This window comes from Stegastes partitus, unplaced genomic scaffold (genome assembly GCF_000690725.1).
Source record: "Stegastes partitus isolate 25-593 unplaced genomic scaffold, Stegastes_partitus-1.0.2 Scaffold62, whole genome shotgun sequence".
NCBI classification, from domain to species: Eukaryota; Metazoa; Chordata; class Actinopteri; family Pomacentridae; genus Stegastes; species Stegastes partitus.
This window is the reverse complement of record NW_007577793.1, coordinates 577,880-600,090: the sequence shown is the minus strand read 5'-3', so window position 1 is coordinate 600,090 and position 22,211 is coordinate 577,880. Positions and strand designations below refer to the sequence as shown.

The 22,211-nt window shown below is 40.4% G+C and overlaps 1 protein-coding gene across 1 annotated transcript in view; it reads left to right on the top strand.

The window, feature by feature from the left end:
* dscamb (Down syndrome cell adhesion molecule b) overlaps positions 1 to 22,211 on the top strand; it is a 128,437-nt gene that overhangs the window by 5,019 nt on the left and 101,207 nt on the right. Inside the window, exons 2-3 of the mRNA XM_008275951.1 lie at positions 13,667 to 13,984; positions 15,667 to 15,813. Coding sequence (XP_008274173.1) covers positions 13,667 to 13,984; positions 15,667 to 15,813 — 465 coding nt within the window. The remainder of the gene's footprint in view (positions 1 to 13,666; positions 13,985 to 15,666; positions 15,814 to 22,211) is intronic.

Below are 22,211 nucleotides of genomic sequence, written 5' to 3'. Positions count from 1 at the left end.
GACATCAATAATTAGATGCTGATTCTGATTTAATAAGAATCAGAACCTCGTATTCAACTGTTGCCTGATCTATGTTTCCAACAGAGACTCTGATCAACAAAACAAGGTCAGTGTTAAATACAAAACTCAAAACAAATCCCAGTTGCAATCATTGCTTAACGGGTTGAATATGTTGGATCCAATTAGGATTGCAGTAATGAAACAGCAGTTTAATGTATTACATGCAATTTTATTGTATTGTGAGAAAATATCTTTTAAATTTTTAATTGAGAATGTGTTTGTATTTTGTCCGTCTGGTGTATCCGAAAATGCTTTAAATATGCTGCATTCTAAGCATGTGTTTATAATCTCTCTCAAATGTTTTATGAGCTTGTGTTGACATCACATAATATAAAAGTATATAAAAGGTCATGTTGGTCAAAAATATGTCCTCCCTATCCTGTTTGCTTTGTACCACTATTGTTTCTTAGAATTGACAAGAAGAAATGTGTTTTGTGAGAAATTTCATGATTCCTTTTTAACATAATGTGAAAATATTATTTAAAGTCCCTGTCCGATCATTGATTGAACCTTTAAAAACTCATCTTTGTGTACCAAAAGTTACATAGTGGGACATTTTTCACACAGGGACATACCATGAAATTAATCCCTTCCAGCCTTAAAATGGCTTAGATATAACTTTACACTATTGCCTCTATTAGAAAGTACAGATCTATGAAGTACATCCAGCCCTCCGCTACTTGGGCAACTTAAGCACACCAGCTCACATACAACTCTTCCCTGCATTTGTTTTTCTGAGAATGTCTTGCAATAGTTACCCACAACTCTGCTCACACACTGCAAAACTGTTAGAGCTGAAACCGATTCTGAATAAGAATAATAACACAGAAAGCCCCACCCTGCTTGCTCATCAGGTTTGTTACATATGAAATCCCGGTCATATGAATGTGTGTTTTTGAGATTGTCATCAGTGTACTGCAGTGTCAAGGTGGAAATGCTCAGCCATGATGCTGACTGCTTAGTTTTTGTCCTCTGTCATATAAAAACACGACATGGACATGTTAACAAGGTGAACCGCTTGATTTTCCCCAAAGGGGGTCTTTGACACATCAAGTTACAGGATGATCACTTGCCACAAAATCCTGCACTTTATAATTTAGCATAGCATGTTAATGTAGAAGAAATGCTGCCATTGAAGAAAATCTTGGCAGCAATTATGCTTTCATTCAAAAAAAAAAATGCTGACAAAATCTATTAGTATTAAATGTCATTAAGTGAGTTGTACATCTCTGCACTGCTATACAGTTATTTGGACAAATCTATAAACACATATTTAAACGATATGGTGAGTTTATGTTCTGGTTAGAGCGTGCCAGCGGTTCATGCCTGCTACCCTCTGCTGGGTGTGTGTTGCATCCCGAGCTCTGAAGGCCCGTAGTCCTTGTGGTGAGTGTCCCGCCAGAGCTTTTGTTCATTGTGGAAGACAGGTGGCGGAGGTGTGATGAGTTTGCTATCCATCACCCACCAAGACAAACATTCACGCTGGACCTCATAAATACTGCCTCTTAATCCAGTCCTCCACATACCAGGGCCAGGCTTTGAACTCGACACACTCGGTGGCCCAAGGCTGAATTGATCCCCGCGACTCTGGCCTGAGCATGATGCATGCTCCTGATGTATTGTGGCTCACTAACAGTCTACCAGCCTGTCTGTTTCTCTCTAGAGCTGCCTTTGAGCTGGGCTTTCTCCTCTCACATTTCATGGGCTTCTCTTATACACTGACATTTTCTTTTCTTTTTTTTTTTTCAAATCACACCACATATCTCTTCGACCTCTCTGCAGTTTCTCCAGCCATCGTAGTTTTGCTGTATATTTCACATCTCAATCAGATTATTCAAGACTGCATTTCCAGGAGATATTTCACCATCACGTCTGCCCCTGTGTCTCATGCTCCGCAGTCCGAATATTAAAGTAGGCTAAGGGATAACGGAGGAGGCAAAGCTGGATAGACAGAGTGACAGAAAGACAAATGGGTCCAGCTTGGTTTCTCGACACTGCTCTTTATTTTTAAACCTGGCACAGATGCTAAGATTTAAGACCAAGTTAGTGGCGGTTATTTTTAGCCGGCCATTTTTAAAGCGCTGTCATCTTGTTGGTAAGGTGTGTGAGAGTGTGTGCATGTATGTGTGAGATGTGTAAAGTGGGGTGCTTTATTTGTGTATTTGCTGGTGTTTATGTGCATGTGCAAGTACCTCCATATATGAGGAGGTTTCACGAGGGTGTGTTCCTGTGTGCATGCGAACCAATCTGAGTGTGTGTTTAATTGGGGAGCTGGGTGGGTGGGTTAGGGTGTGACATGGAGTGGAGCCACAGGAGTCTGATTTATGTCCTTCCAGCCACTCATCGATCCCCCGGCCCGGTGTGAGACTGAGTGCATTGTCAATAATCTTAGCACTTTGTGGTATTCCTAGAATTCCCAGACCTGCTCTGCTCAAACCAAGGTGCGATGCTGCAGTAAGCCATCTTGTCTAAGATCAAATAAAAGGGCACAGGGCCTGGCAGCAGTGCATTTGATTGTAAGGTAGTCCAGCAGTGAATAGATCATTCTGCACTGGCTGTGCTGTTGAAGAAAACAGAGAATCGACTCTATTGTTCGTACAAAGGGAGGTAATTTGGACAGAACCCTGCATGGGTCCCTAGAAGCATGTAGCAGTCATGTATGTGTTGCTAAGTGTCCCGTAGACACTTAGCAACACATAGACGAGGTCTATTATGTGTTGCTCTGTGTCTCTCTATCTAGACCATCCATCCCCACAAGTGATTATGCTAATTAGTGTTTGATCAGATGATTAAATTAAAACCCGATTCATCCAAAGTACTAAATGCTCAGAATACATTTGTGTCTGCTTGGCTGCCTGGCTTCAGACGGTACGAGTCCCCTGGTGTCCCAGCCACCAGAGGAAAGGATGACCGGAAAGAAGAAGGGAGAAATTGTACAAAAATATCTCTCCTTTTTATTCAGGCAGTGGCACATGGAGAAGGAGGGCTGTAATAAAGCAAGCCGGGGGGCTGAGGGAGAGAGAGGAGGAGAAACGGAGAGAAATGAGGAAAAGGAGAAAATAAGGATGTGTGTGTGTGTGTGTGTTTGTATGTGTGTGTGTGTAGTGGGGGGTGGGGAGGAGGGGGTGCTGAAAGGAGCCGTGCTGTGGTCCCTTAAGTGTTGAATAAACATGCTTGGTTTAGGGAAATGGCTGCGATAAATGTTTAATATGATAAGTCCATAAAGACGGTCAAATGAGTCTGGAGTATTAAAATGAGCATGGCACGCAGCAGCAGTTGCAGCAGCTTTGGAGGAGAAGGGGGAGGCGGTGGTGGTGATGGTGGGTGGAGTGGGGTGGTGGGGGGCTGATAATGGCAGGCAGAGCTAACAGGATGAGAGCAGCCAGCTGCTGTGACATCAACATTAACACACTCCACCAGCTGCTGGTCACAGACGTCTCATGGACAAAACACGGACAGCGGTGGATCTTCAAGGGGCCACTGTGGCTTCATAATGGCATTATTACCTGCAACAATATTAGCGGGAAGAGCTGAATATTTGTAAAGCACAGAGTTTAAAAGTGCAGTGGAAAAAGGTAGGAAGGAACCAACAAGCAGCTAGTGTAACAGGGTTTGTGCTAGTCGTGCAATTTGAACCAATGGCTCATAAAAAGATAGAAATAAAGAATACAAAAAAAGTAACATAAGCTGAAGAGCAAGTGGCAAAATAATCAAGCAAATAAGTGATGATTAGTAAAACTTAGTGAAAGAAAAACAAATACAATACAGAGTTCTCCATAAATTACTAAACGACTCATGTGCAAAAGAAAATTCTTTTTATTCATTTCTATTGCTCCTTGAACAGTTATTTCAATCAAACATTTTTTTATGATTGTATCTGTTTAATCCTGAAATGTGGATACTGACCGGTCCTGTAAATCATAAATACTGATGATAACTTACATTTATTTTTCTTTCAGTGTCTTGCAATACAAAATCTGCTCACAGCTACCATACGCAGTGAATAACAACTGTTGTGCTTGTGTTTATGCACTCAGCGTGGTTGATATTGGCGGAAAAAAAACGTCTTGCCTCAGATATTGAACAAGTCCACAGTAACTTTACACTTGACAGAGGATATATTTACTTTATTAGTGTATAACTGAAACCACAGCCTTTCCCTTAGCCTAACCAAAGTGCTTTTACTGCTCTACCAAACCACTCCGGATGGAAAGCTCCAGTGTCAAAGTCCTGCCTTTTATGCATTGATCAGCCTCCTTTACTACGTTACATGAAGTATTTAAATGTAGCACTGTGTTCAGTCCAAAAAAATGTTGCCACAGGACATAATCCTGGTTGCAATTGTATTCACCTCTACAAGATCTAAAGTAACTTTAGGGTTGGTTCTCAACTACTATCACTGCAGTACTACTTTTCTGCAATGACTTACTTTATTTTTTAAATCCTTGAAAAATATGTGTATTGAGTTGGTTCTTGGCGATGAAATGAGGTGAGCTGTTTGCTATGGCTCTTCAGCAGAAGCAACCAGAAAAACGCGCTTTGCCACCATTTTGCCAAGGTGTGCCATGACTACCTTGCAGATTCAGGTACCACAAGTGAAATAAAATCCCTGAGGGCCAAAGGCTGTTGGTGTCAGGTCATTCCCCTCAGCAGCCCCTCATGTCACAGCTCAAACGCCCATGAACATTGAAACCTCCTTGCACATAGCATTACCTTGGGTGGCATGCAGGTGGACAGCCATCATGTGAAGACACCAACAGCAGCAACATTTCTGAAAACCCTTAACCTTAATGTTTGATGACATAATAGGGTTGGTTGTCTAGTATGAGCCACGTCTACTTGTCTAACTGAGGTACGGCCTCTGCCAACAGGCATCTCTTCAATGAGAACGTTGCTGCTTAATCGTATTATCAAGAAAGACAGCGTATGCTGACCATTAGATTAGTTTGGAGGCTATTCGATTATATCCACTCAAGTCTCAATCAGACTTGTTTAAGTATAATACTACAGAGTCTTAAAGGATAGAATTTTCTGACGTTCACTGCTTACTGGAAAACTGGGCCAGAGACAAAGACCTGACTGAGGTATGTCATTCTCCAAAATATGGCACCACAATGACACAGACTATTGGGTGCAGTTCTACTTATTTAAGTACACTTACAACTTGGACTTACTTGCATGGATCCAGGGCCTCAGGGGGTATCATCTGGTGTCTGGCACTGCAATGTTGGCAGGGTATCCTTTGGCTGCTGTGGGTTGTGGGGTGAGGCGTTCATGGATAGGGCTTGTTCTGAGGCATTTCACAGTTATTTGATCAAACTGGGGTATGGGGAGTTTGGAGGCCAGGTCAACTCCATGGATTCTTTGTCGTGTTCCTCGAGCCGTTCCTTTTGTGGTGTGACAGGGTGCATTACTCTGCTGGGGGAGGCAACTACCATGGAGCAGTTGGTCTACTGTAATATTTAGGTCAGTGGTACATGTCAAAGTTAGTCCATGAATGTCTGGACCCGAAGTTTCCCAAAAGAACATGGCATAGCAACAAGATGGTCAAAGTTATTTACATCATCATCCACGATTTTAATGTTGTGGCTGATCAGTGTTTGTTAGCACTCTCTGGCGTTACCCCAATACTGTGTTTAAATTAAATTCCTAGTTTTGTCATCTTTAAAGAGTCAACCCTGAACTGTGGATGTGCTTAACTGTAACAATATGCACACTCATCAAAGCTTTTGTGGTACCTCACTGACATGCAGAAAGACACTAATTATACATTTCAAACAAAATTCTAAACTCTGCTCTGGAGCAATAAAATCTTGTTGTGATGAACTTTACTGTTTGCATAGCATTTTGGCATTACACTTGGCAAACTATATAAAGGATGGAATTAAAAAAAAAAGATTTATGACTTTGATTTGACTACAAACCTAGTACCACGGAATAGTTCAGTACATATTGATTTGACTCTTAGATGTAACTGCAACAAAAACCCTTTAGTGCGATATATATATATATATAGTGTGTGATTGTCACCAGCATAAATACATCCAACTGAAATCCGAACCTTCTTTTTTATCAGCCTCTGTATTACCCCATGTGGCATGCTACCAATGTCGCACCTCACTTGAATAAATCAGCCATAAAATATATTTATAATTATATTTGCCTAGGCCTGTTTGTCAGAAGGATTAGCATTAGCTATTCTATAAATACACAGTTTTTATTCTTGTTAATTGGGTTGAGGAGAGGCAACACTGCAGTGCTTCTCCCCGCAGTTTGTGGTAAAATTAGAAAATAATTTTAATTAATAGGTAAAACTGCAGGTGTTGAAATCTTAAATAATCTGTAATAAGTTCTCTCTAATTACAAAAGCTGCTGTGGTTCAGCAGCATTCTTTTCTGAGTTCACATGGTAAAATCACACTCACTGTAAATATTCAGTGTTTCTATGCGACACTTTGAATGTAATCTTTGTTTTATTACAGACATAGGATTCCCTCCACATTCTAGTTTGCTCACATAGCAATATTAGATTTCTACTCGTGGAGGTTTTTATTCATCAGCAGCAGCAGCAGAGGGAGCTGCTATAGTTTGCTACAGTGTGATCCCTCATCAGATCCACTCTTGTGCACTCATCATCATTATCAGCAGCAGCATAATTTAGACATCAATGTCTTTATTGCTCAGTTTTACTAACTGAGAAACTGTCCAGGGTCTCTGGCTTCCCCTTGATGAGACAGGCAGCCACTCTGGCCCATTTAAGACATGGAAATAGACCAGGGAGGAGGAGGCTCATCTGCTGTGGGGGCCTCGTTTTAGCGTTGCCCGCCCCTCCTAGACATCAGAGGACAGATCTGTCGGTGTGGATCAGCAGCTTGCGTACAGCCAGCCCTTTCTACTGTCACAGCCCTGCTTAATATTCATGAGAGCAAATTGGAATACAGTCATTTAACTTCCATGCATGCTGTATTGCCTCTGGGCAGATCAGATCAGTGGGAATGCTTACTCATACTGGAATCCCTGGCCCCAACTGGTTATCGTCAGACTTTATCAGAACTTCTTTCTACCATATGTTACTTGACTTTATCCAACAAAATTCTCTTTGGTAACATATGTTTTTTAACCATTTTAATCAGATTAAACAAAGGGGAGTATACCTGTACGCTGTATTTGAAATGTGGGTCATGCACAGGTCAAAGCCCTATATATAGCTGCTGGGAACATACGATTGCTTGATCACATGCTTTAGCATGCATACATCACACTAGTGCTGCTATTCATGAATCCACAGGGCAGGAATAGGAATTTTGTTAAGGTGGAAAATTGCTCTAGCTACTGTTAGTCTTGAATGTGAGTGAGCCAGGTATGATCTCCACATCCCAGGCAGACTTGCCCTGAGGGCACAGAGCAGAGAGCTGCTTTAATTACCCAAGGTTCCTGCTGTCACATTGTCACTGTGAGGCACTTGGTGCCACGCTACGTGCGGTGCCGAGTCCCCCTGCCGTGGTGGCGATGACAACTCAGACAATGGATCTGCTCGCTCAACAGATGCAACACAAGTGCCCTCTGAAATATGGGAAACTGAATCAATCCCACTGTCTCTCTGATTCTCTCTTTGCCTCTTCTTGTTTGCTCTCTGCTCTTCTCTCTTCTTCTCATGTCAGTGAGTGTAGCCAACAGCTGCATGAAAGACAGAATATGTAACTATGAAATGAGGCTTCCCATGTGGCACTGCGACAATTCACTAAATACTACAGGTATATGAGGGAGTTAAACATAGCATAGACTCAAAGTGACTTTAACTAGCTTTGATCAGATCTCTGACTGAAAGTTTTCCTCAAAATAATTAAGCAGTGAATTCAGGACTAAAGATTTTGTGGAAACGTCCTCCTTCTTGTAATCTGTTTGTCTCCATTGGTAATAATTGCATGCTTACTTAAATCAAGTGCCCCACTAGCTGTGAAAACTCACTGTCGTGGTTGGTTAAACCCTGTCAATTGAGCAGCTCTATAGTGTGAAGGATCACAGTTCTGTGATGATAATGAGCCATAGCTGTTGTCATATTGTGTAGTAACTTTGTGAAATCACTTGTGCTGTTGTTTCCCCAAATCACATCATCAGAGCATCTGAGTGTAATCAATGTGTAAAACAGTTCAACGCAGATAAAACCAGATTTCTGTGATAAGTTTTCCTGTGTAATATTGAAAAACAGACAACAGATTACAACGACATTTTACCTTAGTCTGGAACAAGTAAGTGTGTGCTTAAGTTTAAGGTTTCTAAATGTCCGGCAGTTACAGACTGTATTTACAGCACTGTACAGATATGTAATACACTGTAATGCAGCATTCAAACTATAGAAAAAATGATTCTAATACACACCTTCATGATTGTTATCTATGAAAACATTTTTTTTTAAAATCAAATATTTAATGGCTGTTGGATTAATTGAATGTCAGATCATTTGTATTATTATTAATATTAGGAAAAGTTTAATCTAAGGCCTCACAGCTTGAAGTCATGCCATGACATTGTTCATTATATTTGTTAAAAGAGAAAAGACAAGAACCATATGCTTCTTATAATGATAAACTCACAAAAATCGGACTCTGCAGCTCCCTTGCCCTCTACAGGTCATTTTTCTGTAACTCACTGTTTCAATAATATTGTTTCCATCCTCATCAGTGTTGGATTCAACTGTAGGAGGCAAAAATAAATAAAAACCCATTTGATGCTACCTGCCCAGCACCAAACATCAGACAGACACAATTAGCAATGAGTTGATGGATATAGTGAAGCATTTAGAGCAGCTGAAGAGCCACGTGTTCAGTGAAGACCAAAATGGAGCAATAAGAAGAGTTGGTCTTTCATTCAACTGGTGGGCACAAACATGCCCCCAAATGAAAAATATAAATAATAACACGACCTGATGCCTGTTTGTCATTGTCACACCATACTGAAGGTATTTTTTTTTAAAGATATAATCCTCTTTGTAATTGTGTCACATCTTAAAATTCATGAAAAAACAAACATTAGTGGCAACTGTTTTGATTATTTGGCCAAGATTTCTGTGCAACTTTGTACTCTCCTGAGCACTACTGCTTGATTTGGCTTTGCAAGCCTTACACTAGTTTAATAAAGGGTATATAATAAAAGTTATTACCCTCCATGATGTGGCTACTTCTTCAGCCAGCTGCATGAACATTAGAAACTGCAGCACAACAATGCACAAATCAGTTAGAATCTCTGCAATGGTGGGTTTGAATGCATTGTACAGCATAGTATAGCAACCGAACCTACAACAGTAAGCACCAGATTAAAAAATAGAGCACATATTTTAAATGGGATGAATAGAAAAAGTGCTGCATTCTGATGACCAAGGTTTAGATGAAACAGCTTTTTTCTTTCTTCCCTTCTCCCTGAAGATATCCTGGTGGGAAAAAAATCATAGTCAATTATAGATGCATATAATGCATTATTGAACAGTGTCATTTATTTCACCTTTACAGTTGAGCTCATGAAAAATTATGCCAATTACTGATTTTCTCTCGGGCAATGTAGTAAGTGGTTGGGCCCTGAGGCCATTTGTTGGGGCATGACATGGTGCTCTTTGTGAGGTCTTAGGGGGTGATGTACCTGCGTCATTGGACCATTTGTGGTCTGGCTCCTAAGCTTAGTCAATTAGGAAAACGAGCAGTGCAGTGATATGCACCCTTCCACCAGAGTCCATTTCTTTTTTTTAATTAAATCAATCTCGCTATCACTCAGCCAGTCTAAATTGAGTTGCTCTCACGTACTTTTCATATGTGAAATAGGCGAATATCAAAACAGCCGTGGCATAAATCCTAATCCAATTTCTCCAATGCTTGCAGAGAATAGAAGCTTTCCAAGCTACCACACACTTCTTTGATCTATACTTCTCTCAAGCCATTTGCTATTGTAGCACTGTAATGTTCAAAGTATCAATTAACTAAGTACCCAAATAGTATTTGCAGAAAACTTTGATGTGTGGCAGTTGTGTCTGTCACTGGAATTTTAAATGAATAATTGCTATTGTGTTTTTTAATTTGTGCAAATTATTTTGTAGGAAAAATGTCATTTACTTTTGCAAATGCCCCCCTCCGCCCCATATCAACATACAATAGCATCAAAGTACTACCACACAGTGTTTTGCTGACATATTACAATACTAATGCATCAGCCAAATTTACAGACTCTTTAGTATCAGTAGCACATTTTAGAATTCACAAAAAAGAAAAAATCTCCTCTGGATATAAATCAGTAAAAGCTGCCTGTTTTAAAAATACAGACATGAGTGATTTCAAAGTGTCTTCTCCTTCTCACTAACCTTGAGCACCATCCATGAACAGGTGGGGTTTTTGACCCCCTCCCCTCCCACCTCCGGTCTGCATTATCAACAGAGCACTGAGAAGATTGATACTCCCGGTGCCAGCTGGAAAAAGAGAATGAATCAGAATTTAATATGACTTTGATGTATTATTTTCATCTTGGCTGGTGCCACAGACCCATCGAGAACCCAGCACACTATCTCACTGCATTTTAAAAGATTCAAATTGGCTAAAACTTTTTGATGTGAGAGACTATACGGCAGTGTATACAAAAGTTCCTCTGCTGGGAGCCTGTGCACGGCACTTCTTCACATTTTAGTTTAATCAAATAGAGTTAAAGAACTGGTCTTTAATTTGTGATTTACTCTGCAAAAATTACACAGTCTTCCTTGTATATGGCTGGCAAAGACTATGCATACTATACATATTGTTTATTAGCATCAGGATTAGGATCAAATAAACCATTCTGGGGGAAATCCTCTATTAGTGAGAGAATACTACATCATGAATCCTATTTTTTTACATTTTGACAAGAGGGAATATATGAATATAGAATTATTTACATAAACTGTTATGGATTGAAACTCTGTAATAAACACAAAAGACAAAAAGACAGATAGATGCCACCTATTTCACTTTTTTTTTCAGATAAATTTGATGCATTCATGCTTGCAAATAAACACTGAAAGACAAAACCTGCAACAGAAACACGTGCAGAAGCAGAGGTACATTGTTAGTCATCACCTTGTACAATTCACGTATGGCAGAAACAAACAGCTCGATGCAGCAGAGAGCCAGAAATGTGCATTGTTAGCATTTAGAAATGGAATCAGAATACATACAGACAGACTGACTGCAAGCAGAGCGACACACAGACAGGTAACACAACAGATGGATTAAATAGTTAAAAATAGGCCAAAAAATTCAATTCAATTCAGCAATAGTTATCACACTGCCTTGCTACAGTCACGGCTGACATGTTAAAGAAGATAATTATGTTACAGAACCAAAATCTGTTTTCTAAATATATAGTGTTGCATTACATTATCTGTGCTTTAAACTTTTTCCCCCCACATCAGCACCTGAAGGCACCCTCAGACTGCACTGCAGGCTGTTTAGATTGGTACCTGCTTCATTTACTGGCATGCAAAGTTAATTCATGTTTAAATGAGGGATACATCCTCCCTCAAAGTGCACAGGGACATCAGGTAGGGTAAAAATAGCTGCATTAGTAAGTTACCAACTACACTGGGGATGTCAGGCTTCCAGTGTTTAAAATACCCACATCTGCTGTTACTGTAGCAATGACAATACGTTTAATTAAAATAAATTAAATTACATTAAATTACCACTGCGTGTCATCTACAGGAATACGTCTTGAAACTAGTTGTAACTGATGTTAAATATAAATGTCAGCGGTGTGGTTTTTAAAAAAATGAAAAACAGGAAGGCAGCTGTTGGAACGTCAACAGCGTCCTATAATGCAGCTGCGAGCTAGCTAGCTAAGCAAAAGAAAGCTTCAGGTTTGTTTGTCTCTTTCTCTCGGCTACTGCACTATAAACTGTAGCAGACACTTTAATGCCCGAAATATTGAATGTATATACTCACACAATTTACACATTTTTTTCCCCACGTTTGGCTGATGCTTATGTTGGCTAGTTAGCTAGTCACAGCGACAACCAGCTACAAGGGCTAGCGAGTATAGTGCTAAATTAAGCGAGCTAACGTTAGCTTAAAAGGTAGGTTTCTGTTTTCAAACAACTTGCCCTTGCCTCTTCTTTAGAAAGTACCACACTCTCTCTCATGATATTAGTTGCCTGTTCAGGGAAATTTGTAACCTATTTTATTAAAAAATTAGATATTTGAACCTTTTTGCCACATATTATAGTGCGTCCATGCACTTGTTGTCACTTAGGTGGCTGTTACCTGACTTTTGGACTGTGCATCCAAATAAAGCATTTTTGTTTTGCTGCATCTCTCGGGGCAGGATAACTTACAGTATGCTTTTTTTCCCCCCATACATGCTTTCCTCTAAATATTTTTGTAGCCATCAAAATCTAACACAGCCTAACAATGCATGTGGTCCATCATCAGTTTTTTTTTCTGGCTCCCTCTGCTTTCATGAAAACTGCCCCCAGTTAGTCCACATTATGTGAATAGTTTTATGCCTGTTTCTGTAAACTGCAGAGTAATTTGTATTTCAGACATGGTGCAAGTGTCCAGATCTCCAATATGTCAACAAATTTGTGTAGAAAAAAAAAAAGTGTTGCAGTATTGATCTTTAGTATGCTAATAATTTTTGAGTGAGCATTCCTAATCTCTAACAACAAATGAGCGTTGTGTGGATGTGCGTGTGTACACGAGCAGGTCACTGGAGTGTCTCATTGCTGGTTTAGAGCTGCTGGAGCAGAGAAAAGGATGGAAATGTCTGCAATTTGAAACCTTGTTAGGAATTTATGAAGTGCTAAAATGTTTTCTCCCCAGGGAGGGTCCGAGCCAGCTGCCAGTGCCACTGTAAGCCATTTAGTGCAGAGCTTGAGCCTCGTCACCAGGCTGAGATGGCAAACGCGATACACACAAACACAAATACTGTATATACAAGTCTTTTTTGCTTGAAATACAAACAAACTCTTGTATCTCACACACAGAGAAGCTCCGATTGCAAACATGTGCTGGCCTGGCTTCTTCACTCTGAAATCAAACAGCTGTAGATTTCTATGGAGCTAATTGGTCTAACATTGACATTTATTACCCTCCTCTCCTCTAGAGAATGCTCCCGCGCAAACTGCACTTAATGTCATTCACTTTACTGTGATGCCGGCTTAAATTGAAGCTTGAACATGATCAAGGCAGCTGACCTTATTTCATAATTGATGGTAGTTTATGTTAATTTAATGTTCCCAAGATCCCAGGGATGGGATTACAGTACGTTGATGAATCCTAAACGACTGATGATGATCTATTAATAGAAGCACTTACAGTGAACGAATACTAATTTGGGCTCTCTACTTTTCACCAAACTGTTTAATACTCAAATACCAAAAAATGTAAGAATAAACAAAAGTACATCTTTGGCAAAATTGATTTTTTGTTACGTCAAACTGGCTGGTTCAGATGACATTTGGGAACTTAGTTTAACGTGTTGCTTCCAAACTTTACTTACGTACGTTGAACAGTGACCCATACAGAATGAAATAACAATAAAGAAATGCATGACTACAGAAACTTAACAACAAGCGTCCTGTGTTTTCTCTTTTCCAGTTTTCAGTGAGGACCTACATTCCAGCTTATATTTTGTCAATGCATCTTTGCAAGAGGTAGTATTTGCCAGCACCACAGGGACCTCGGTGCCCTGTCCTGCTGGGGGTGCGCCGCCTGCCTCGCTGCGGTGGTATTTGGCTACCGGCGAGGAGATCTACGATGTCCCCGGCATCCGCCACGTCCACCCAAATGGAACCCTCCAGATCTTCAACTTCCTGCCATCCAGCTTCAGCAAGCTGATCCACGACAACACGTACTACTGCACTGCCGAGAACCCTTCTGGCAAGATTAGGAGTCAGGATGTCCACATCAAAGCTGGTGAGTCTGCAGATGAGGGCCCGGTGCTGTAACTAGCAAGAGAAAAATGTGTATAAACTGCACTAGAAGAAAACATGCAAGACATAGTTGTGCTAGTAGTGCTACTTTTTTTGGTAGCACAGTGGTGAAGTCTAGTGAAGAGAGATTAATTTGACGAAATAAATGTGTTCAGTTGGTACAAATGAATAAAGTGTTTGTGCATACATTTCTACAATAACCCCGTCATGTACCCAGTGCACAAAATGAAAGCTCAAAGCATTCAGACCATGATTTATAGAAATGATTAATCTGAATTTAATGGCTGAATATCTTTCACCTGATAAAGATTTGCTCATGCTCAAACATAAAAAGGCTAATGCAGGCCACAAGGGTCACAAGTAGCTTTCATCTGTTTCTCAGCAGATTGAGATTCCCTGTTGATAAAGATGTCATTAACGATAGCTTGTCATTTTTTTGCAATAATTGAAATTCTTGACTTTAAAAACAAGGAAGATTGTTTCACTCCATATCTGCCAGATTCTGTTTATTTTTTGCCTAGTAATGTATAATGCTGTAAATGTGACCAAAATCAAGCTCTGACTTCAAATTTTACCTCAAAGGATTAAAAGCTCATTAAGTAATTTTCATGAGCCACGATGACATGGAGATAGATTTTTGGTAATATGATGTCTTTTCAATATAATGTAGTAAAATAGAAGTTATATATGCACCTCTGGTTCCAGAAGTTGAATCACCACTCATTTTTCCTGTGTACCATTCTACCTGACTTACAGGTGAAGCAAATCTGCAACTTGGATCAGCACATGCGTCTCTTAGTTGAATCACTAGACAAAAAGATGAACACCTCTGTTAAAAAATATCTAATTCTCTGATAAAACTCCGCAGGTTTAAGCCTGTGTGCGTACATAGACGCCAATGGTAATGTCTAGTAAGATACATTCGGCTGCCAGGCTTAAACCTTTGTTCTCCATTAATGGCAGTTAAAAATTCAGTGATGACGACAACAATGAAAAGAAAACTGACAACCCAATCTGCACGGATTTACTTTTGATTTGTGGGTCAATTTTTGATTTATTTGGTAACAAAGCAAAGTACTTTAAATTCACTACCAGTCACATTAACACCTCTGACTCCCTTCACAGCAATGGAGGTCCAGGCTGATGGGTGTTGTAGTATTTGGACATACCTCCCCCCTGACAGAATGTTTAACATGTTTTCTGTAAAGCATAATTGAAAAAATTAGAAGCTGTTCTCAGTTTTGTATCTTTTATTATGGAATCTTTAGATCTGTAGTAGATTTCTGATGCTGGAGCAGGGGTGGGCAATCCTGGTCCTCGAGGGCCACAATCCTGAATGTTTTAGATGTTTCCCTCTTCCAACACACCTGATTCAAACGATCAGCTCATCATCAAGCTCTGCAGAAGCCTGATAACGATCCTGATTATTTGAATCAGGTGTGTTGTAAGAGAGAAACATCTAAAACATTCAGGATTGTGGCCCTGGAGGACCAGGATTGCCCACCCTTGATCCAGAGGCAACACCCTATGCCCCTCTTGCTGTATGTTTTCCTAGATGAGGGCTTCATCATGGGCCCCAGTCTGTCCACAGACGTATGTAATGTTGTAATTAATGTCTGATGAGTGAGACTGTCATGTATTTATGTTTTTTTTCTTGTTCAATAGTTTCACGGGAACCCTACACAGTCAGAGTGGCTGACCAGAAGGCTATGAGAGGCAGTGTAGCCGTCTTCAAGTGCATTATCCCTGCTTCTGTCGAGGCCTACGTCACTGTTGTATCATGGGAGAAAGACACCGTTTCACTCAGCTCAGGTACGACAAGTAATACTTTGCACACTGACTTCAATGCAGAGCTTTTAGCGCTCAAACCATCCACGTCCACAGCCTGGTAAATCAAACTTAATGTGTCATATCTGAAGGCAAAAGGCTAGAATTAATGTTAAAATGAGCGACCACGTTTGGAACTTTATATGCCCACTCTGGTAATGACAAAGTTGTGAGATTAAATCTTTGACGGAGGAAGGGACGTGTGTTGCCTTATTTGCCTGTTATCTCAGCCCCCTCTTGGATTTGCTCTTCTCTGTGCTCTTTAGAAACTGTGTTCTGTTTAACCGTGAGTCATCTTCTTACCTGTTTACCGTTGTAGTCTGCCATTACTGGGGCTCTGCAGCTCTGTGCAGCTCTGTCCCCTCACTAGCCAGAGGATGTTGATAACTGTCACATTGAATCACTGCGCTCCCTCCTCCTGTACACCTCAGCCAACTCCCTTTTGGAGTCCAGCAAGGGGTAAAGTGGAACAGTTTACATAGCGTTACATAGCATTGACCTAGTTACCCTCGTTGTTTGAATCTAGTGGCACAGTATGACGACACAAGACACCAGAACTTTCTGCGGGTGGAATTTTTACTCCAGTTAAATGGAATGCTTATCTCTTTGATTGCTCCATGTACTGCCTGCTGGCTGATTTAGCTTCATACTGGGGCGTTCGGGGACCTGTAAGTGAGCACTTGATGTCATTTGACTGAGGGCAGAATCTGGGACGGTGTTTTGGTGGCATTTTAAATGTGTCTGCTCAAGCATGAAGATGTGTCTTCTGATCCATGCCAGCGACTTATTTACTCGAGGTTACTCGAGTTACTTGCTGCGAGCTGCTGGTTGAAGACATTGCCTAATGTCACGGGGAGCGAGCAAATATGCAGCATGCAGATATGATTACGTTCTGCAAATGAAATGAATCATGTAGACAAGGCTCAGAGATGATGTTTATCTCAACTGTGGCTGGAGAAAGTGTCCATCACGAGGATAAAATACTTAACATATCTCCTCTCGCTCTCTTTGTTAAAAACAAAAGCCGCTGAGTGGAAATGCATTAAACAAAAACATCTCTTTACTTATGGACCATTAAGAATTTATATGTGTATAATTTCTTTACATTAAAATAAACAACCTTTGCCAATTATTTCTTAAATCAGCTTTCTACAGTGACGTCTTTTCTTTTTTCCAGCAGGTCTGACAGCTTATAGAATATGCAGTGAGGCTTTGATGGATTATATTGTATGCTTGACGTTCTTTTGAGTTCTTTCGCAAGTGTTCAAAAGAACATCGATATTGGATTGTCCGTGTTTACTCCAATAAGTATTGCAGCAGGCGAGTGCTGTCAAAAGCATGAGCACACGGTCAAAATCACTGCTGCTCGGTGATAAATATTTGATGGTAGATTCTGATGCATGAGCGGATTCACCTCGCACTGTTATGGAGAGGGTATGTTTACTCTAGGAGCGAGGGTTAGAAGGACGTGTGTGTGAGTGAGTGTGTGTGTGTGTGTGTGTGTGTTCATGTTTGTGCATTAACAAAGAACGAGAGAGAGAGAGTGAGAGAGAGAGAGAGAGAGACACCATAAGGATACCAACGGGGCATGACAATGGCAGCTGGATGCAATTTGACCCAGCCTAGATTTCTGACTTCTTTTCCAACCCCCTTTTTTTCTTTTTTTCCTCAGTTTTTCATAGAAGAAGACTTGGTCTCAGTGGACACAAAACAAAGCTATCCCACAGCCGCCCTGAATTATTAATCTCAGGATTTTGTTGGGAACGGTAACATCAAGTGCGCTTCTCTACCCTTGCATTGTGCATCAGAATGAGAGGAAAAGCAGGCCTTGAGATATTCCTCTTAGCAGAGACCCAAATAACCAGCATGATTTTAAAAAATGTGGGCGGAGGATGTCGTTTTCTTATTGAGCAAATGTTAATGACCACCCACAGTTTAGATACCTTCTAAACATCTAAACCTTTGATCAGTACTGATTATGTGTCAGCGCTGCCTGCTTAATATCGTCAGGTGTAAATGTGCTTTTTAAGATCACTAACTTGTAGAGAGGAAACCGGTTTAAATCACAGCTGCAGAAATCTTTGAATATCCAGCGATTCACAGTAGGTCAAAAATAGATGCATAATTACAGACTAGGGCTTGTCTTAATTAATCAGCTGTGATTGAAAAGTTAATTACAATATGAATTACCTTTCAGAATGAGGACTGCTTAGTAGTCATTTGAAGCGGCCTGTTTTCAATGTGAATGAGCACGATGCAAGCTCACCGGGTCCTAATGTTGCCACTAACATACCATTAACCCGTCATGAATTTTAAAATGGATCTCGCAGCACGAGCTTTCAAATGCCCGGCTCCGATCGCCTCCTCGCTGCTTTTGATAAACAATTGACAGAGCTAATAGAGAGATGAAAGAGGCAAAAAAAAAAAGAAAGAAAGAAAGTAGAGCGGAGAGGGGAGGAGTTGAGCTGTGTCCTACTGTGCTCCTGCCAGGATTTTATATGGTGGACCTTTATTTGAATGCATGCGTGTGTTAGTGTTGTCACATGCATCTTTGTGTACCACTGTGCACACATTCATGCTTATGTAGTCGTGTATTTTTTTTTATTTTTTTTTTACATGCCCTTGTGTGTTTGCATGTCAAGTGGCTGTGCTTTTGAAAAGGGATGAAGCTGGGATGGTGTGTGTTTTTGTGTTTTCCATCTACCTACCTTTTGTCTCTCATCATTCATGATACGAGGCAGCGTAATGAGCTGGGCGGCCTTGGTTGCAGACAAGAGCTTCAGCAAAACCAGTGCTTAGATATTGAATGAGCTGCAAACAACATGTTGTCACAGAGACCTTGTACTCTCATTTAAGATGCATGCAGTTGTATGTTGTGCAATTTGAGCATAAATTTTGTGTCTACTTGCAGGAACATTTTGGCTGCTTGAGTCCTCTTGATGAGCAGTATTAGTTGTAATCTATCAGCTCTTAAAATATTTTCCTCTACAACACCAAATTCTTTTGAATTTCTTTGCACTTCACAGATAAAGAAGGAACATGAACATGTAGTCAACATCTGTAACAACACACAATGCAGCTCTCAGCTTTTTATGCATGTTTCTACAGTTCCATTTATATTTTCTTCTGCTAGTATAACCATCTTGCAAACTTGGATAGAATTAAAAATCAAAAAGATTTTGTAACGGTAATGAAGCTCTATATGTTAGGAATGAGACAAGCTGAGTGTTTAGGTAACTATGCCGCGTTTGTTTTAGGTTAATAAATAGCAAGTCCCTGGTCATTATTAACAACACATAACTTTCTTAAATTTGAACAACACTCCCAATGGAACAGCCCATGTATACTACTTTTTAATGTCAAAAAACTGTGTCTAGCTGGATGTTGGATTCTCAGTTTTCAGATAAATGATTTCAACATTAATACGTTGATAGTCACTTTTGATATTTGATTAATTGTCATTTATTTAAGCAAAATCTGCAAAAATCTGTCAGTGACTATCTCAGAGGTGAATTGTTTTCTTAGTCATTCATGATAATAAAGTAAGTACCTTTGAGTTTTGTTACAGTTAAAATCCACTGTAGGCTCTGGGAGATTGTGATGGGTATTTTTTTGTTATTTGTTGACATTTTGCAACAGATTAAATTATATATCAATTAATCAAAATGGATCGAAATGTCCCATGACCTATTATTACATGGTAATTTTAGATTAAGGTGACACTCCACCTATACCATCATCCAGTTACTAATCCAGGGGGAAGGCTGACACAGCCAAAAAACTATAAGCCAGATAGACAGCCTGCCCTGGGGAGGGCAGGAAAAGAGGGGAAAGGTGAGGAGAGGTGATGTAGGATGAGGAGAAGAAGGAAAAAGACAAACAGTGGAATGATGGTAGAGGAGTCTTCTCTGTCATGATGATCTGGGGTCACCTACTTGGCCAGACATGCAAGCCTTTCATCTTTTCATGCTGGAGATTAGGCAATAGATGGAGGACAGGAAGCTTTATTCTGTATAATGACAGGCTAACGGAGAGCGATGCCTCCATAAGCCCCTCCTACTTCTTGGAAGTGCTGCCATCTTGCCATTCCATCATCTGTACTGTGTGGGATGATTTGTAACTTTCTGTCGTCTATGTTTGACCAAAGTTTGGGCACTATATATACTGTGGGATGATAAACATTTATCAGTCATATGAGTTTTTTTCCATAACTGACTGCTATAAAACAATTTGGTACTTTTAAATAAATATATATAGATGATTGCATCTATGTGTTTATCTAAAACAACATTATGTCTGCATATGTTGCTCATAAACATTTTTGTATTATGTGTTACATGTCATGACATATGCATATTAGTATTCTGAGGTATATTGTAAAATGAAACTTATTGTATAATGATATTTGACGGTATGCATATCAACCACACTAGTTGGCCACACCCACTTTTTTAGGTTTTGTGTTTTTGTATATAATGTACATAATATAGTGTATGTCTCTATTAACAGTATCAGACGCTGACATTGTTTATGTTTGATTCTTTTGATTGGTCTTTTTCTTGTCGTCCTTTTTTCTTCTGCTTTATTTGCTTCTCTTCTCTTCTCTTCTCTTCTCTTCTCTTCTCTTCTCTTCTCTTCTCTTCTCTTCTCTTCTCTTCTCTTCTCCATCCACCTCCGTCGGCCTTGACTATCGGACTTCTCTGTTTTCCTCGCATCTCATTGCATAACCTGCTTGGCACAGTGCCCCAGTCAATTTCCTCCTGCGTGAAAAATGCTGTTTTTTATTTGGTTTATGCAAATACGTCCATCCAATACTCACAGCATCAGTGAAAAAAAATCTCCAGTTACATTTTTCAGTCACATTCATGTCGGCCTCCCAACTGGTGAAAATGCTTCTTCACTCTTGCATTCTGCTCACTCTTCTCTCATGGGTTCTTGTGAGTGCTTATGGAGGCTAATTAAACAGTTTGCTTGCTAATAGAATCACAGTCTTAACCAGCCACCAGCCCAGTCGCTGGAATGTTAAGGATGTCTTCAAAGGGGCTACTGTAGGTGTTTGGTTTACAGCATCACTGCTCAGCAGGAATTTATCATGCCAGTGATGTGCCACGGCCTCCATTTTTTACTGAGATTGACAGTGAGGGCACTGAGAGGCAGGCAGAGATGTGGCTGTAAATTCAACACGCCCAAAGTCAGGCCAACCTTGAAAGGAGGGCACAGTGGTAGAAATGAGCTTGCGAGGAAAGAAGATGCAATGAAATGTAGACCGGAAGAGGGCAGATTAGAGGGAAGGAAGTGAGAAGAGAGTTGGGGAAACAAGAGAACAAGAAGGAGGAGATTTAAAACGAGGAGAGGAGTGTGGGTGAGGCTCTTTCTTTGGTAAACAAGAGACTGCGTCACATTAGCCACATGCTATTTTCCTTCTTTCTTCCTCTTTTCCTCTGCCTTCGTACTGTCCTTCTTCCTTCCTTATTTAGTCTTCCTTCACTCGCTCACATCTCTCTTAGATTTCTGCTTCTCCTTCTCACACAAACAGGGTTTGTTGATCTTGTTGTTTGGGGGCTGGAAAATGGGTCATGGCTCAAGCAGGAGTGCGTGATCCCTGCATGTAACCACAGAGCAATCCGGAGCAAGATCTCGATGTTAGTATGAACGTGTGCAAGTACATGTACAAATATACTGTACATGTATGTGCCTGAGTATGTTTTTTTTTTGCACACTACTCCACCCATCCTGCAGTGAAACCCTATGAAAACAACACAGCCTATCATTTTGCTCGCCCCCCTCCTCCCACACAGATCAGCAGTTAGTGAAATGCTGACCCTTGTCTTTCACTGCACCCCTTTTCCCAGTCCACTCACACACAGCTGCCTGAATGCTGAGGGAGATGGGGTGCTTATTGTTTGTGCAATATTTTTCTATGTAAAGGTGCTGCTATTGTGTGTTTACTTTTATTTACATGCATATTCGTTGGCTGTACACGCGAGAGTCAGTGTGCAACTTGCGATAATGTGGAGTAGGAAGTGTTTGGGGCTGGGGGCTGGGGGCACTCTCCTGAAAGAAAGGGAAAAAAAAGAGCAAAGAAAAAAAAAATCAATAGTTGTGTGCATTAATCACGCTGCTGCCACAGAGAATTATGGGAACATGAGCTGAAGGATGCATTTTGTGCATTTGCAACATATGAGTGCTGTGTGAAGGGGAGTTTGGGGAATTGGAAGAGGACGAGACAAGACCCTTTTAGCAAGAAGTGAGGTTAGGGCAGAGACAGTTGGGGGGTGCTTTCTTTATGTATTGTGTGCACAGTGTGTCTCACTGTTGTCTTTTGTTGAAGACTAAACCTTCTGTCTTTTGTAAAGCTTGCTGTAGGATGGTGTGATTTTGAC